Source organism: Rhinichthys klamathensis, unplaced genomic scaffold (genome assembly GCF_029890125.1).
Source record: "Rhinichthys klamathensis goyatoka isolate OS25496 unplaced genomic scaffold, OSU_Roscu_1.1 h1tg000206l_1, whole genome shotgun sequence".
Taxonomy (NCBI): domain Eukaryota; kingdom Metazoa; phylum Chordata; class Actinopteri; order Cypriniformes; family Leuciscidae; genus Rhinichthys; species Rhinichthys klamathensis.
The window spans coordinates 1,305,520-1,322,362 of record NW_026606731.1 but is presented as its reverse complement, the minus strand read 5'-3'; the positions used below and the strand labels follow the sequence as shown (position 1 = coordinate 1,322,362).

At 37.6% G+C, this 16,843-nt stretch overlaps 1 protein-coding gene across 4 annotated transcripts; it reads right to left on the bottom strand.

The window, feature by feature from the left end:
- spa17 (sperm autoantigenic protein 17) lies at nucleotides 1-8,710 on the bottom strand. Of its 4 annotated transcripts, none has more exons than XM_056263360.1 (6): nucleotides 8,545-8,710; nucleotides 8,273-8,343; nucleotides 8,133-8,179; nucleotides 6,191-7,703; nucleotides 1,474-1,672; nucleotides 1-110 (listed from the first exon to the last, which is right to left on the bottom strand). In XM_056263360.1, exons 1-6 carry the CDS (start codon nucleotides 8,696-8,698, stop codon nucleotides 58-60), a joined length of 2,037 nt encoding a protein of 678 aa, XP_056119335.1. In that variant the 5' UTR covers nucleotides 8,699-8,710; the 3' UTR covers nucleotides 1-57. The 4 variants fall into 4 exon arrangements, with proteins under 4 accessions (XP_056119335.1, XP_056119336.1, XP_056119337.1 ...); XM_056263361.1 differs by having other exon boundaries at nucleotides 1-107; XM_056263362.1 differs by having other exon boundaries at nucleotides 1,520-1,672.
- Nucleotides 8,711-16,843: the final 8,133 nt, after the last annotated feature.

The window sequence follows — 16,843 nt, the reverse complement described above, 5'->3', positions numbered from 1 at the left end:
ACAAAAAAAAATCCCTGGAGAAAGCGTCCTATAAGCCATCCACCTTGAGAATGGTCTTCATTGCTCTGGACCAGATGTTGCATCTGTCTCTACTCCGTCTGCTCCCCCTGCTTGCAAAACACACACTTTTATTAGGTTTACAGCACTTGAATATTTCAGTTTGTCAACAAACAGCTGTCTAGTCAACTATGAAGTAACAGGGCGATGATGTAAAATCACTCGCTGCAATATTTTTTTGTGTATTTTTTTTTGCTTCTCAAGTAAATGTATCTTGATTTAAAGAATGTTTCGATATCTGTACTGGAAAACAAGACAAAATTACTGAGTAAGAAAATATTTTGTTGCAGTGCTAGATAGCTTGGCATTCATCACAAAATATATGTGACAAAGCTTTACTTATTGATTTATTTTGCCAGAATATGAGTTGATAGGCGGTCTTTTTGTCGGAGTAAAACAGAGCACAGCCTCATTTCGGCGATGCAGATGCACCTGAGGATATAAATAACACTTCCATACATAAAATGCTTAGCAACCGAGAACTGGGTTGATGTTGCTCGGGAAAGGCCTAAATTCGGCACAGAGGTGGGGTAGAGTGGAGCGGCACAGCTGAAGGAGAGATATTTGGGCCCGGCTGGAGTTTGGAAGGACACCTTCATTCTCATTGCTTGCCCCAATTTTTACATCAAATGACCAGATTTGCTTGGTTCCTCGTCAAAGGATGACGCAGATGAAGGTAGTTCAGATGGAAGCTGTGGTGTGAGAACATTAACGGTCTTTTCATCAGCGCTGGCCTATTTGTTGCTTCAAATTAGAATCTCAACACACCTCTGGGGATCAACCAATCGAGAGCCATTTGCATACATACTGAGCGGAGGGAAACTTTTTGTGCAGAACAAAACACATTACCCGAAAGAAAATTGAAAGGGGGATAAATCTGCGCAAGGCTTTAATATTGAGTCCTGGAATTGTGGAGGCTTAAGCCACCCACAAAATAAATTAGATTTGAAAGATCTGTGTCTCAACAAACTGAGATAATAGAGAATACAGAGTGACTCTGTGGACTCCATTGGCTGTCTGTAAATCGGTGAAACGGCTGCAATCTTTTAACAATCAGGGAAAATGATAGATGTGCTCATTAATAATTACTTGATTAAGAAAATGAATATCCAAAGCAGTCAGAGGGTAATTAAAAAGCACACTTGTGCATGTCTTATGTTTACTCAGTATAAAGATATGACTCATTAAACATAACTGACATTATAGAAAGAGGGTGAATCAACATACTCTTGAACTCTCATTAAAGTTCAAAGCTCTAATTGTTTACTTCAGATCTCAAAGCCAAATTCTACAAGGATCTGTGAGGGTTTTTAAGTGTCTTGCCAAGCTGAGTTGGATCAAGATAGCTGGCGACCTCTGCACAATGTGGGATGGTGTTGAGTCATAGCTCTTTGACTGTTGGGGACAGTGACTGACCTGAGTCCCCTTGGCTGCCGTTGAGGGCCTCACCACTGCTGCTCACCTCCTCATTGGGCTTTTCCCCAGGTTTCATCTTCTTCCGAGTCATATGACCACGGAAGCCGGCCTGGATTTTGGCGGCCGCCTTATTGGCCTCTGGGTCATCCAATGGGATGTCCATGATGTCCTCTTCCTCTTGTGGCTGGCTGCATTCCTCCTACCAGGGATGAACAATAATTTCAGCAGGGGTGTATTGCATATTGATTTTGCTCTTTCTTAAAATGTTTCAGAATCCACTGAGATCTTATATACCACCCTAGTGGGTTTAGCATGATGTATCTCTTGCCCATTTAAGCCCCCTTGCAATGAATCACTATCCATAAGCTCTACAGAAACTTTTCTAGGACCAGATTCTCCCGCACATCTACAATCACCAACTGAATGATCATGTTGGATTATCAAAAGAACCTTTCAGTGACCAGTTTTTAGAAGAGCCATATTTTTCTTAATGAGAAGAAAATGAGAAGAAAAGTGGAAACCCTTTTCCACTATAACTTTTGTGAAACGGAAAGGGTCCATACATTTTTGTTAAACAGAAAGTTGTTCATGGAACCATACAGATGCCAACAAATAACCTTTATTTTTAAGAGTGTGAGAAACCTATTACCTGTAGGCTACCTAATGAAAATAAAATTAACAGAAATGTAATAAAACCTAACCACCTTGACGCAAAGACCAACTGTGACCAGCTTCCTGTGCTCTGTGAAGCATGTAATCACACATCATTAAAGAGTGTGTGGTGGGATGTGATGTTATTTGTCTCTTTATGTCTTCCTTAAGCTGTGAAACCACATGCTTTCTCCCACAACAACCAACATAGCATATGTAAAATGGCTCAGCAGAGGCTGGTTGGCAGTCTTTAAACAGCGTGTGTGAAGAAGATGAGCAGAAGTCCATTGTAAAACCCTGTCCACCCACTTTTGAACTAAGAATCAGCCTCTTTTCATATTAACCAAGCATTTTGCCAAAATGCTCATACATGGCCACAGGCAGAGGCGTTCCACAATCCCCTATAAATAAGCATCTGTTCATTTTACTGCTTCCTCAGAGACTGTGTATGCTTACCCATGGATCACCTCTAATGAAACTGTGCAGTCACAAGCCTTTCCCATGTCTATACCAGCCTATTTAAATTATATGATGAAAGATTTGTCATATGCATAAGCAGCAAGCAGAAATTATTGAGGTCTCAGCACAAGGACCTCTTGAGCCCATGAGCTCACAAATTTGTTAATTGTTGACACCAACACAATAACTACATTCATTTTGTTTTTCACTATTATAATAATGACACTTTAAAATGCCACTTTCTGTCTAAACAGGATAACACTTTGCATGCTTAAATAGGATTAACAAAGTTTTGTGACAATTGACCAGTTAACCTTGTTAATGGCTGCTGAAAGCTGATTGGCAGCTGATGACAGACACATTTTAAAATATGCAAATGTAGTCACGACCAAACATGGCATACAAAACAAGAAAAATTATACATACATTTAGCCTACTAAAATTCATTAAAATTACTTACTCCATTATGAGATTATAGCCACACCCACGTCATATACTAGCTTTAGGCAACCATGTTTAATTGAAAGTTCAACATAGTTATGATTAATATTGGTGATACTGACTACTTAAAAAAATAACTACTTGGCATTTTTTATTTATTTCCAATGGCAAATCCAATATAGCCATAGGCTATAGCGCCACCATAATAATAACAACACAGAGAAAAATGTGGGATCTTTTGAACTCTTAGCTAAAGCATAAATTGAGCTACTCGTATGCTTATACTTTTCAAGGCATGACATGTACGGTTAAAAAAGTGTGAAATGATAATGAGCACAAAATATACATAATAAACTCACAAAACCGTTCATAAATTTACTGGACATGAAATTTACCGCCATTAAATAAAGTTCCAAAACAAACACGTATCTGCAAAATAAGTTTAACGTTACTATTTTACTAAACAAGCAAATAAAAAGTTAAAGGATGTTTCCAGGTACCACTGAATCATTATCAAACTGGTTCAGTTTTTAAAAAAGGATGCTTTATATTTATTAAATACTTTTCACACACAAAAAATCGATTAAAGTTGTCAGGAGGCTACTTACGACATGACAATCCATGACGCGCAATTACAGACGCTGATAAACGTGTTTTCGTCTCGTGCAAGCGCAACAGAGCGTAAACCTCCTCACAGGGCAAAATACCTTGGACGAATAATCCTCTCCTCCAACTATCCTTATAATTCAGAGTCTTTTAGGGTGGAGAGAGAGAGAGAGAGAGAGAGAGAGAGAGAGAGAGAGAGAGAGAGAGAGAGAGAGAGAGAGAGAGATAACGCGTGCGCGCGCGCGAGCATCATCATTTTGACACCACTGACAGGTCGGTCTTTACTCGTTGCATATATTTTGTTTAGTGTTGACGTTTACAGCGCCATTATTCTCACTTTCCTAACACCTGCTACCAAAAGGATCAGAGATTCGCAGTTTAGCCTTGCAATGGAGAAAAATAAGATAGAAAAGGGACCCACCATGGTCTAAACGAATTATATTACATTACTTCTAATATGCACAGTCCAAAATATTGCTGAGGGCTATCATCATAAACTAAGAAAATACTAGAAGCAGCCCTCCACATCTCAGTCAGTCCCACACAGTCCGTGCCTCCTCCACCCTGTGGCAATATACTTTATAAGACAAACAGACAGTAAATCCATTGCCCTTTATTTCTCTAGAACAGTGCTCCATCTCCTGCCTCCTACCCTACCAAGATTAAAGAGAGAACATGCAGCTCTGTGCTGTAATGATATCACTTCTCTTTTCTTGGCATCTGTTGGATGTGTAAGCCTGGGAGCTAATAAAGTCGGTTCACAGAGCATGGAAGTGTTAAAACAGAGTTTCCTAGAAGAAGATGAGGTGACTTTACAGTCGTGCCAGAGATTGATGATAGCCATGAATATTGTTCCTGAAAATAGAAAGATTCCCTTGCCCCTCCTACAGCATATAAAGTCATTGGACAAGAGTTGATATAGGTCAGGTTAGATGACCTACATTGGAGTGAGAGGAAGAGAGCTTTGCTTTAGTGCGTGTCTCTAATTAACCCCTACAGAACTTGAAACTCTGCACTTCGGACAGAGGATTGTAAAGTGAAGCAGCTAATTGGGTGCATACAGTATTATGTTTCTTTGGAAACATATCACACAACTCCAAAATCTAGATCAGTTTCTCCCTCAGATAAATGGTCGGTAAAATGTTTCCATGGAAACACCACCAAATCTGTCTCCTCCGAACCCCCTTAAATAAGCATATGGATTTTGTTCTGACCTCTTGGTAAAAGATCTAAACTTCTTTTTGAACATCTCTTTATGAAATGTTGCAAACATTTCTTTACGTTTATGCATAATGTTTATATGATGTAAGATGTATGTATAGTTTGAGCTTTTTTTTACTCTTGCGGTCTTGTACTCACCAGCTGGACTATTTCAGGACATCTTCAATCACTGTTCTCCAGAGAGGAACAGAGCCATGCTGTTGATCAGACATGTCCTTGAAGATTTTATTTTTACTTATTAACTTGGGACAATAAAAGGAACAGTCTGCATCCAAGTTAAGGATGACGTGGGACTGTTTGATTGTGGCAAAAATCATAATCATGATTATTTTGGTAAATATTAAAGGAGTAGTTGACCAAAAAATTAAATTTACCCCATACTTTATTCACTCTCAAGCCATCCTAGGTGTATATGACTTTCTTCTTTCAGCCAAACACAATCTGAGTTATATTATAACATTGTAATGGCATTGAATAGCGCATCCATCCATCCATCATAAAAGTAATCCAGAAATCTAAAAGTAATCCAAGCCTTTGCCGAAAGCCAGTGATTATAGTTTATAAAGTTTTAAATATGGATATTTTTCTTACAAAAACCCATCGCTTCACTTCAGAAGGCATTTATTAACCCGCTGGAGTCATATGGATGGATGTATGCGCTTTTTGGAGCCTTAAAAAACAATGCCATTACAAAGCTGGTAAGAGCCAGGATATTTTTTAATATAACTGCGATTGGGTTTGGCTGAAAGAAGAAAGTCATATAGGATGGCTTGAGGGTGAGTAAATTATGGGATAATTTACATTTTTATTTTGGGTGAACTGTTTCTTTAAGATCATGTTTATTTAACACTATTACTTAGTTATTTTGGAAACATGCTGCATTTATTTGGGATTTTTTTTTTTTATTGTATTATCAAAGTCTTATTGAGAGTGCCTTTCCTTGAACTTTAAATATAGAAAAACAGAAAAACAAATAAAAATAAATAAATGTAAAAATAAAATAAAAAAATAAAATAAAAATAAATTAGATCAAACTAAATAAGATCATTGTTATTGTACTTCCACAGCCTAATGAAAACATTTAGGGAGGAGCGAAAGCACACAGCTGTAAAGCAAAGGGGTGCGCTGGATTGTTGTTTTACGCCAAAAAACTCTCAGATGTTTTAGGCCAAAAAACATAATTCGAAATAAAATTGTATTATTCGGCCAGCCTTAGGATGAGGCTTCTATCACAACATAAAATATAAATTATGCAATCCATATTTTTTTATACAAAAACCATACTTTTTGTTTATCAAATGGGAAGGGAGTAAAGGAGAAAAAAACAACAAAAACGTACCTTTGGTTCACTGCTGTCAGGATTCTCCTGGTTCTCACTTTCAAGTGTTGATTCCTGGCTTTTATCTCTTTGCTCCTCCAACTGATCCTCCTGATCTGCATCATTCTCAGTCTGTTCTTGTAACTCTGTAGGATGTTCTTCACCGATAACCTCTGTTTCTCTCTCTAAAGGCCTGGGCTCAGCTTCTTCAGCATTCTTTGGTTCAGTATGGGTTCCATCATCCTCCTCATCCTCAGTTTTCACCATATTTTGCTGAGGTATGTTTGAAATGTCTGGATCCATCTCTTCAGCATCACAGCCATCACTGTCAAGATCACTCCCTTCATTTACATTCTCTGTGTTTAGATCTTTCTCAGAAGCTTCCATTACATCAGTGTTTAAAATTGCATTGCTTATCATATCCTCTGTTACTTCCGATTCACTGTTGTTTAGTTGGGAAACTGGCTTTGGGGTTTCTAAAAGGTCTTCCTCAATTGCATCAATATATTTAGATGTACTCAGTTCATCATTGCTGTTCTCAGCTTCATGCTCACCTGTATGAGTAGAAACCTGATGGTCATCTTCATCTAGAACATCTATGACTTCACTTTTACTGTCATTTGTTTCATCACCGTAGTCAATATATGCGTCTTTCATTTCCATCAGTGATTTACTATTGATATCAGATGTGGAATCAGTTACATCTTCTACAAAGTCATTGGTGCTGCTGTACTCATGATTGGTCTCTTCTTGATCTTCATTGTCTGGCAAGTCATCCTTTTCTTCAATATGTTCCTCTGATTCCTGCCCTGCTTCAACTGCACTTTCAGTAACATCTTTTTCAATTGTACTTTTTGCTGAATCCTCTACATAAACCTGCTCAGTGCTCTTTTTCTCCGAGTCAGTGTCTTCTAATAAAGTATCAACCATTTCTGCGACTCCCTGTTCAGCATCTTCAATATGGCCACCATCATCATCATCATCATCATCATCACCATCAGACATTTCATTTGGTGGTTTGCCTACATCTTGCTCAATATGTGAAGGGGTTTCAACAAAAGATTCATCTTGTGATTCCGACTGTTTTCCATTCGGAGGCGATGGATTTGGGCTTCCCAAGTCTCTGTTGGTCTCAGTAGATTCAGATGGGTGGCTTATCTCTTCAGCACATACATCGACATTTGCTAGACCACCAAAGGCAGGCAGAGGTGTAGGCTCAAGTTCGGATCTGCAGATATCAATATCTACAGCTTCTTTTACGACCTCTTCATCTTTCAGTACCTCTGATGTTTGTTCTGGAATCCCGCTGGGGTCCTTCAGCTCTTGAGCACATATATTAACATCTGCTGTTCCCATATAGGGAATATCTGCAGGAGGTCTGTGTTCCCTCTCACTGGATTCCTCATCGAGCTTCTTTTCTAACTCATATTTTTGCTTTACTTCAGTGTCCTCTGAATTATTAGTGTTGAGGTCTTTTAATGCAGAATGTTGGGTTTCGTTGTTTCCAAAAGTTTCAGAACGGCCAGTGTTGTTTCTGAAAATTGACATGTAAGAAGGTATGCAACAGTGATTAATAATAAAAATAAATAAAAGCACAAACCAGTAGAACAGGAGTAATAAATGAATCCTTATGTACAACCCAGATGCATATCTGTGCTCTGACAATACAATCAATCGTCCGAAAGCCGCCCTCGGCTTGATCAAATGATCGAAGCCCTGCCTCAGAGACGGAGAGCCGCCCGCAGTGCTTCATCCTGCTATAATGTTTTAAACCTGCTGCACTGCCACAATGTACAACCAGAATAAAGGAAATCAAACCAAAACTACAAGTTTTATTGTCTAAATTTTCATCTAAAATCTCACTCTGTCTTCACTTCAGTCTGTCTTCATTTCGATTCTTCTCTCATCTGGAAAACTGTAAGGGAGAGTGAAAGAGTGAAATCACATTTTCTCATCCACACACCTTGTATTTATTTTAGGCAAAATGGAGTTTCCCTGTATTGATGTGCCCTGTTTTGAAAAGAACAAACAACACATGCATGTTAGAAGGAATAACTGCAAAATAATCTAAAGGTTCAGAGTTTTGTCTTATTTTTTAGATACCTTAAACGAGTGATTATTGTAGAACCTATCTTCCATCTTTGCACCCCACTCTGCTGGATCAAGGCCACTTTCTGGAACAAAACACATTAATTATGTCCAAGCATGCATTGACTATATAGATTTAATAATAGTAGCCATTGCAAACAAAATTATTTCTGCCTTGGACAAAGACATTTTGTAGCCAGCAATGACTAACTCATACTGTATATGAGTAACTCATATATCATCAAACACTATTAAACATCAGGATCAAAGGAAACCATCTCAGTCACCTTCTCTGGCTTTAAGAAGCTCTGTGAAGTAGAGAGCAGCAAAGGTAGGGATGTCCCCAGGCTGGTCTCTCAACACTTCTCTGGCAAGACCCTCCAATAAATTCCCAAAACCTTTAGGGATCCGCAGGTTTGTGTTGGAAAAGGGAACAGACATCTTATACAGCACCTCAAGTCTGATGAATAAGTTTAAAAAAATAGGGAAAAGACACATTCATTAACAATGAACGGTATTACAATGGTACACAAAATAATTTAATACAATTATTTAGTTTAATCCCATCAAGATGTTTAGTTTTACCGCATGACATACACTTATTGGCATGATTGACATGTTCTAAAAGTCATCAAGATGAAAGACAAACAGGCGTTTTTTTTATCAGTAAAATGAACGACATATTCTAACAATTGTTCTGTCAAACCCACATTTTCTTGTTTGGTTAAATCGGTAGTTACAATATTATATATTTAATAATGTTGCAAGGTGGACTGGCGTGATGTATCTTACCGGTTAAAACGAGCTGAATGTTGTTGTCAACCGTTGCTATGCAACCAAAACGTGGTTCCAACTACCGAAAGCGGAGAGGGTCAAAACGATTCAGATTGAAGTAACTTAGTATTTAAACCTATGTTAAAAATGTCAAAATATTAGTAGCATACCAATATAGATATTTAAACACGCAATATAAAATTTTAGGAATAAAATACAACAACAACAACTCTACAAAACCAAAGAAAAAATTATTTATTTATTGCCAAACATTAAACAAAACATTAAAAAGCTTTCAGTAGAATTTAAGAATCGAATTGCTGGGTATTCGGTAGCATTAATTTAGCTATGGGTAACAGGTGATTTTACTCAGGTCAATTCTTCAGGATTAGCCTACCTGAGAAACATTTCCCCTCACAATATTTCAGCTATGTGTCTCTTCTTTCTCTTGCATGCTCGATTCGCGAGTCAATTAAATGTTTTAAAGTTAACCTCTAAATCGATTCACAATTCAGTCTGAATCATTCAAACAGTCGTTCATCGAAGTTCATGAAATTCAACCCCTGGCTGCGTTTGCAACAACGAACAAATACTGCAGGTAAAGACATTTTCCAACAGTATCAAAACAGCTAGCCTACAGTTAATATGACAATGTTTTTGACCATATACCTTAAACACCTTTCATTGTCCTAACCAGGCGCGTCGTTAGACATGGGCATTCGGGGCTTCAGCCTTTTTTTAGCCCCGGATCTCAAAAAAATTAATTTATTGATAATTATTATTATTTTTTAATAATTTTGTATTTATATAAAAAAAAAATTACCGGGTCTTTTAATCTATCCTTCGGAATCATGTATTAAAGACGATTAAAATGTGTTCAAGCAGATCAAAGTTACTGGTTAGTTACAGCACGCTTGCATTTAGAGTGCGCACCAGAGGAGAGAGAGAGCGTGAAAGAGCCATATTTGTAGCTTCTGGTGGTAGCTATTATGGACATTAGAGGGGGAAGGTATACTATATACTATATGAAAACTATAGTATAATGTGAGATAGAAATACAAATTTAAGTCGTTAAATTCAAGATCACGTAAACGTTTCCCTCCGCTGCGGCTGTCAGTCATTCAGCATCAAACAGCGCGTTGCGTTTGGTTACGACAGTCAACGATGAAACTCTCTCCAAGATGATTCAATGTTACTATTATTATACTTTATCGGACGGTAGATAAAGCTATATGGTTTCGCATAAAATGACTATATCTTGCTGGACTGTATAGGGCAGGGGTGGGGAACGTCCGGCCCCCGGGCCGTAACCGGCCCGCAAAACAGTTTGATGCGGCCCGCGAGTCAAATCCTCCCAAAAAAAAAAAAAAAGAACCTCAGAACCAAAAATCTCAGCCATTACTTTTCCTGTGACAGAAAACACAAAATAGGCAAAACGGCAAGCAGGGCGAGGCCAGTAGCGCGAGTCACCTGCGCACCGGTTTCAGTTTCTCACGGATGAGCTTCGGGGGCGCGCGCGCCGCACCGGTTTCAAGTTTCTCACCGCGCCCCGCACCGGTTTCAAGTTTCTCACTGATCAGCTTCGGGGCGCGTAAAAGGATCGGAACGAAGACAGCGGAGGACCAGGCATGGACTTTACTTTATGTGTGTGTGGTCGTCGTCCACGAGGAGCTACTGCTTTTACTTTCGTTTTGTCATTTGCGTATTAATGTATTAAAGTGGTTTAAACGTTTGCCGGTTCCAGGTTTTTGTTCCTTTATCCACCTCTAAATAGCTATAAATTAAGCTTATGTCGTTTTAGTTTCATATTGTTAATTATTAGTTTCATAGGTTGTTAAACCTAAGACGAACTCTTCATATTGCGCTGCATTACTGTCAGTGTTGTTGACTATTACTGACGGTAAGGTTGCGCTGTTGACGCTCGCGCAGCCTCTCGAGCAGAAATCTACACACATGAGCGCACACACACACTCAGTTAACAACATACTGCCTATAAAAAATCTAAATGTGGAGTTTTTATATTTTTAACATATGTTAAGCAACCTCAATTATTTTTCCTGAACACCATCACGATTGAAAATGTGACATTAATTTCCAACAACAGTTCAAAACAGTTAAAATTAAGTCACTTACATTTTGGATGCAATATTGGCTGTTTTTGTTCTGTTTCACCAGCGAAAATAGTTCCAAACAAAAATCACAGCAGAACCACGGGGCATCTCACAGGAACACTCACTGTTTTCATTACTGAATGATTCAGCGTTTTGAACGAATCGATTGAGTCAAAGATTCAATGACCCATTCATAAACATCTGTCTCAATCTTGAATGAATCAGCCGTTTGGACAAATCGTTTGAATCATGAATGAATCAATGACTCACTCATTAAGACGGTCGCCTGCCGCCACCACCTGGCGGTTTGTGTTATGTTTAAAAGTAGATCATTCTTTCTAATCGTTTCTAATTTGTAAATTTAAATCTATTTCATGACATTATTTTATGCAATTGTAATTTTTCAGTGTAAATGATTTAATTTGATCAGCCCTATAGTGTCTTATTATTCGAAATAATTTAATTTATTGATCAAATTTAGGAATTTAAAATGAAAGATGAAGCATACATTTAATAATATTAGGGGAGGGGATGCCCTTTAAAGGTGCAAATATTACAATATGCCGATTTAAATATCAAAGCTAATTGAACACTGATGAGAATATTGTTTCAGAATAAATAAATAAAAAAAAAAAAAAAAAAAATTCGGACGAGAAACTTTTTTGACAAGCGTATGAAAGGCTTAATGTCGAGCCCTGCCTATAGCAATGTCATCAGGATACACATACACCGGTAGGCAGTGGCCCACCTTACCGGGTGACCATGTCGTGGTCCACCAGAATTTATAGTTTACCCACCTCTTTTTTTACCAACCTCTGAATAAAACGTACGAGTCCCAGTCACGCCGAACCTCTCTTCTTCCTTCCAAACACTGAAGCTCATTACAATGGCCCTTAAAGAATGTTAAAAAATTGTAAATGGCCATACCTGTCAAGTATCCCGTTTTGGCCGGGAAAGTCCCGTATTTTACCCTTCTTTCCCGCCGTCCTCCCGTATTAGTGTTTTCCCGTAAATCTCCCGTATTTTAACCTGCGTTATTGAAAAATAATAATACCCCGGGCGGAGTAAAAAAAAAAAAAAAACATTCCCACTCGGAGCTCTGTCACTAGCCTCGCGATAACTACAGGTACTGTAGGTGGCAGTGTCGCGAGGTTAGTGCTCAGATGATGAGTGACAACGCGGAAAAAAACAAAAAAACAAAAAAAAAAACAGAGTCGGATGATCTACGCTATGATATGACAGAGCAAGGCACTCCTGCCAAAAAAACAAAACCCTCATGTACTAAATACCGCGATCAATGGGATAGCGAATTTACTTTTCTGAAGAGGAGCAGGGTGGGGGACAGTCACGGTCACGGTTAGCATCTCACACGGGGAAGGAGCATGGTACGAAAGATTGTTACAGAGAATAGGATGACGTTAGACAACAGAACTGTTTGCTACTCTCATGTAAAATTAACCACTCTGGCCCAGCCCACAAATACACTCCTTCCAAAACAGTTAATACAAAGTCTGCAACAAATTTGTTCAATAACTCACTAAAAGAGTAAAGAAAAGTTATGTGAAATGAAAAGAAAAACTGCAAATGAAAAGCAATGTGAAATGAAAATAATGTGTGGAATGAAAATAAAATGTAAATGTAAAGACAAGCAATGTTAAATGAACAGAAAATATGCAAATAAGCCTTTAAATAATGCTCTTAATATATATATACCATATATATGTGTGTGTGTGTGTGTTTTAATTAACACCTGTCTTAAAATGTAAGGGATACTGGAGCTTGGTTGGGGTGGTGGGACTGATCGAGGTGGGCGCCGGAAAATTTCCCTTATTTTCAAATCCAAAACTTGACAGGTATGTAAATGGCCCTTGATAGGAAAAAGGTTCCCCACCCCTGGTATAGGGAATGCGGAGGTACGTCACGCCGTGTTGCATTATGGGACGTGGGCGCCATCTTTACAGGCACGATCTCTGTTTACCTTCGGTGTAATAGTGGGTGTTTGGCTAAAACGAGGTAAAATTGAAGAAGAACGGAAGAAATGGAGATGTTTAAAGAAAAAGACAAGGGACCCTACCGGGATAAACTAAATGCCACTGCCAAAAAACGTTATTTGGACAAACTATCCGCGATAAACAACGTTGATACATCTGATTTAGTTTTGGTGTTCAAAGCCTATGCTAAGTTGATTACTATTGTACATAAAGTTCAAGCTATTTTACCTGAAAAGCAGCTCTCATAGTTTGTTAGCTTGCTATTTTCAGCATATGTTAAGTTTTCATAGGTTGTGCAAGAAATTTACATTACTTTATAATGCCACAAGATGTGGTAAATTGTTAAATACAACTGTGCCTTATTGTCATCATTCAATGTTGACACGTGTAAAAATGAGGGTATTTGGTCATTTATTTTAAAATAGTTTGATGTATCTTTGCTCATTTATGTGTACTTAAAGGGTCTTTGTTGGATGCAATCAGTACAGAAACAGAGATGTCACTTAATGTATTTATTAAGCAGTTATATAAAAACATGATTCACAAACATTTTAAAAAAGCCATGTAAAAAGATCTACAGAATATCAAAGCAAATTGTTAATTGAAAACAAAATAAATATAATTTGATTCATGCAATGTGTCCTGGCTTTATCATCTGCTAACATGAACCACAAATTCAACATCATTCATCAACTATCCTCCTAACTGTTAGTCATCGAGGAATACACAATACACAACCTCTTGCTTTGTACAACTTTTAACAAACGTAGTATGCAGTGGAGGACAGTAAGTCAAGTTTTTCCTCATGATTGCGGCACCCCACGCGATCCGGCGTCTTCTCGTCAGCTCCTCGACCTGCTTCCCTTGTTTTTTTTTCCAAGAAAGAAAGGTGAAAAAACGTATTCCGTTGTTCAGTTTCCTCCCTGAACGATCGTGTGACCTGCTATGGCAGTTGAACTGAACAACCATATCGACGTTTATTAAAATCTCGACAGAAAATCCAAACACAGCCTCCAACACATGCATTTAAATACAGCGGTATTGGGCGCAATCCTGTAAATATGGCGGCGGACCCATAATGCAACACGGCGTGACGTCATCTCCACATTCCCTATTGCTTAATATTCGTTTCTACCGTGATCACACTGGAGAGAGCACTATAATTGTTCTTCACGCGCACATTAACTGAAATTTAAAACTGTTAAAAGAAAAGGCTCAATAAACTATTGCATAGATAGATACTGTTACTGTATAATACACTATGCATCGATATGCCTTTGTGCTTTGAACTTTTCTGCGCGCTGTGACTCTGTGTTGCTTCAAGCGCATCATTCTGCGCTCGAGATGCGCATAAGCGCTTTGTGCCGCACATGAGTCTTTCATAATTATATCATAATACTTTTGCGCAATGAAAGATTATTAATAGCTTTTTTTGTTCTGTTCTGTCCTATCTATCATATGTTGCTGCCTCATTAAACAGCTGTGCTATACATTTAAAAATGTCTTAATTTTATAGTAGACTATATATATATAGCCTATAATTGATCTTTCTGATTTTTATCTTGTTTTTCATGAATGTATTTTACAACAATACAAAGAGCAATGTGTAACGTTTTACCTGATTTAGTGCTACACTTATTGTCTCTTTGTTCCCCACTAAATAATGTTTTTTTCACTAAATGTTCAGATTTAATACTGTTTTTCTAGACAAAATTTTACTGAGTTATCCACTAATCTAGTTTATAATATAATTTTTGTCATAGGTTATGATCATATATTTTTTTTTTGATTTGTTGTTTTTATTTATAATGAAGTTGTCTGTATTAAGTAGATTGTGTTTAACACACAAAAGAGTGATTATCAGTTCAACACACAGAGTTATAGAAATTCTACTTGATTTAAAAAAAAAACTGCGCTGGTATTGGACCGGTATCGGTTGATTCTCCGAATTTTTGGTATCGGATTGGATCGGTTCAGAAAAAATGATATCGGGACATCCCTAATATTTTCTGGTAGGCTATATCTAAGTTACCCAGGAGCTCTGTTGACATAGGCATAGCTTGCATGAATTGAGTCGTTGAACACAGCAGGAGAGAACGCAACGTTAGCCAGCTAGGCTAGCTAAAGCTCCGGTGGAAAATTATTAGCTAACGCTACGGAGGCCATAATATTTTTGACTCATGGCTGAAGTTAAGTTTCTCCAGCTCTCCAGGTTGGCAAAAAATGCATCTCAAAATGCATCAGATTGATGCTTTAAAATATGGAATATTTAAAATTTTCTTACGGGGGAGCATGCCCCCGGACCACCCTAGAGGGGTAATATCCTTCTCAACTTTTTCACCCCTGACCCCTTTTCATGCCTGCTATAGTTCCTTTTCCAGACTTATACAAGCACACTGTTGGAGTGATTTATGTGTGTGTGTGTGTGTGTGTGTGTGTGTGTATAGTTAAATAGATATAGATAAATATCTACACAGAACAGCCTATATATATATATACATATATATATATATACTATATATATATATATATATATATATATATATATATAGTTTTATATTCATTTTTTTTATATATTTAATATTCATGTATTATTTATTTGTGTTTCTGTGAATAGCTGTTGCAGTTCTACAAATAAAGCATTCTATCTTTTTACCTATCAGTTAAATTAGCTACAAAAAATGCACCTGAATGCAGAAAATTAGGTGTTTAATGCCCAATGTTTCCTGGGGGAGGTCCCCCAGACCCCCCATTTATATTATTATTGCTTATTATTATGTGCCTCTGAGTAGAAGTAGTAGTTACCAAAAGCGGGGGTGGGTGGGTGGTGGGGTCTGGGCTAAGCCCCCAATGTATCAAGACCCTAGCAACGCCCCTGGTCCTAACCCCGGTGAATGTGTAAAGTGTGAACGAATTTCAAAGGCGTTTTTAACCTTTCCTTCATCAGTAGTAGTAGGGCACAGTTCCTTGCTACAACAAGACCCATGTAGGGTGTAGGATGGTTTGGGGCACGTTCCCCCTGGAATTCACAAAAAGGATTTTAATTTAAGACGGGTTTTAACTTTTTTTGTGCTATTGAAAACAAAACCCCACACATATGTGTAATTGGAATTTAAACTATAAATTACTTTAACCATTCTTTTGAAGTCACCATGAAATCAAAATTATTAAAAAAAAAAATGTATGGTATATTTTTGTATTTATTAAACATGACTTATCTGTGCACATCATTAGTATTATTTTTTTAATTCATGTGCAGTCTCTTCTCTTCTCTTCTCTTCTCTTCTCTTCTCTTCTCTTCTCTTCTCTTCTCTTCTCTTCTCTTCTCTTCTCTTGAACTCTTCTCTAATTACGTGTTTACTGGCGTGAGGGCCAGTAAAAACCCTACATTTTTTCTTGTTCGAGAAGCTGTTTTACTTGTATACGTCACAATTGGTGGGGTAAATTAAGGCTATCGCAACTTCCGTTTCATTCCGCCTTAAAGTCATACAGATCTTCCTGGTCAAAAAAGGCAAAGATGCCAACAAAGCAAAAAAATTTGGTTTAAAAAAAATCTTTTTATTTTATGAGTTGCAAAACAAATGTAATACAATAATAATTTCCTTCAAGAATATAAAAGCATGACACACAGATAAGTTTACACAAGCATTCAAAGTTTAATGGTTTTTAATTGCAGTTAACAACAATTGTGAAGAAAGCTATTCAAGATT

Coding starts and splice junctions, on each gene's coding strand:
- spa17 (XM_056263360.1), bottom strand. CDS start 8,698: ATGTCTGTTCCCTTTTCCAACACAAACCTGCGGATCCCTAAAGGTTTT. Junction 8,344..8,544: donor GCTTCTTAAAGCCAGAGAAG/GTGACTGAGATG, acceptor GTTTTGTTCCAG/AAAGTGGCCTTGATCCAGCA. Junction 8,180..8,272: donor ACAATAATCACTCGTTTAAG/GTATCTAAAAAA, acceptor TTTTCAAAACAG/GGCACATCAATACAGGGAAA.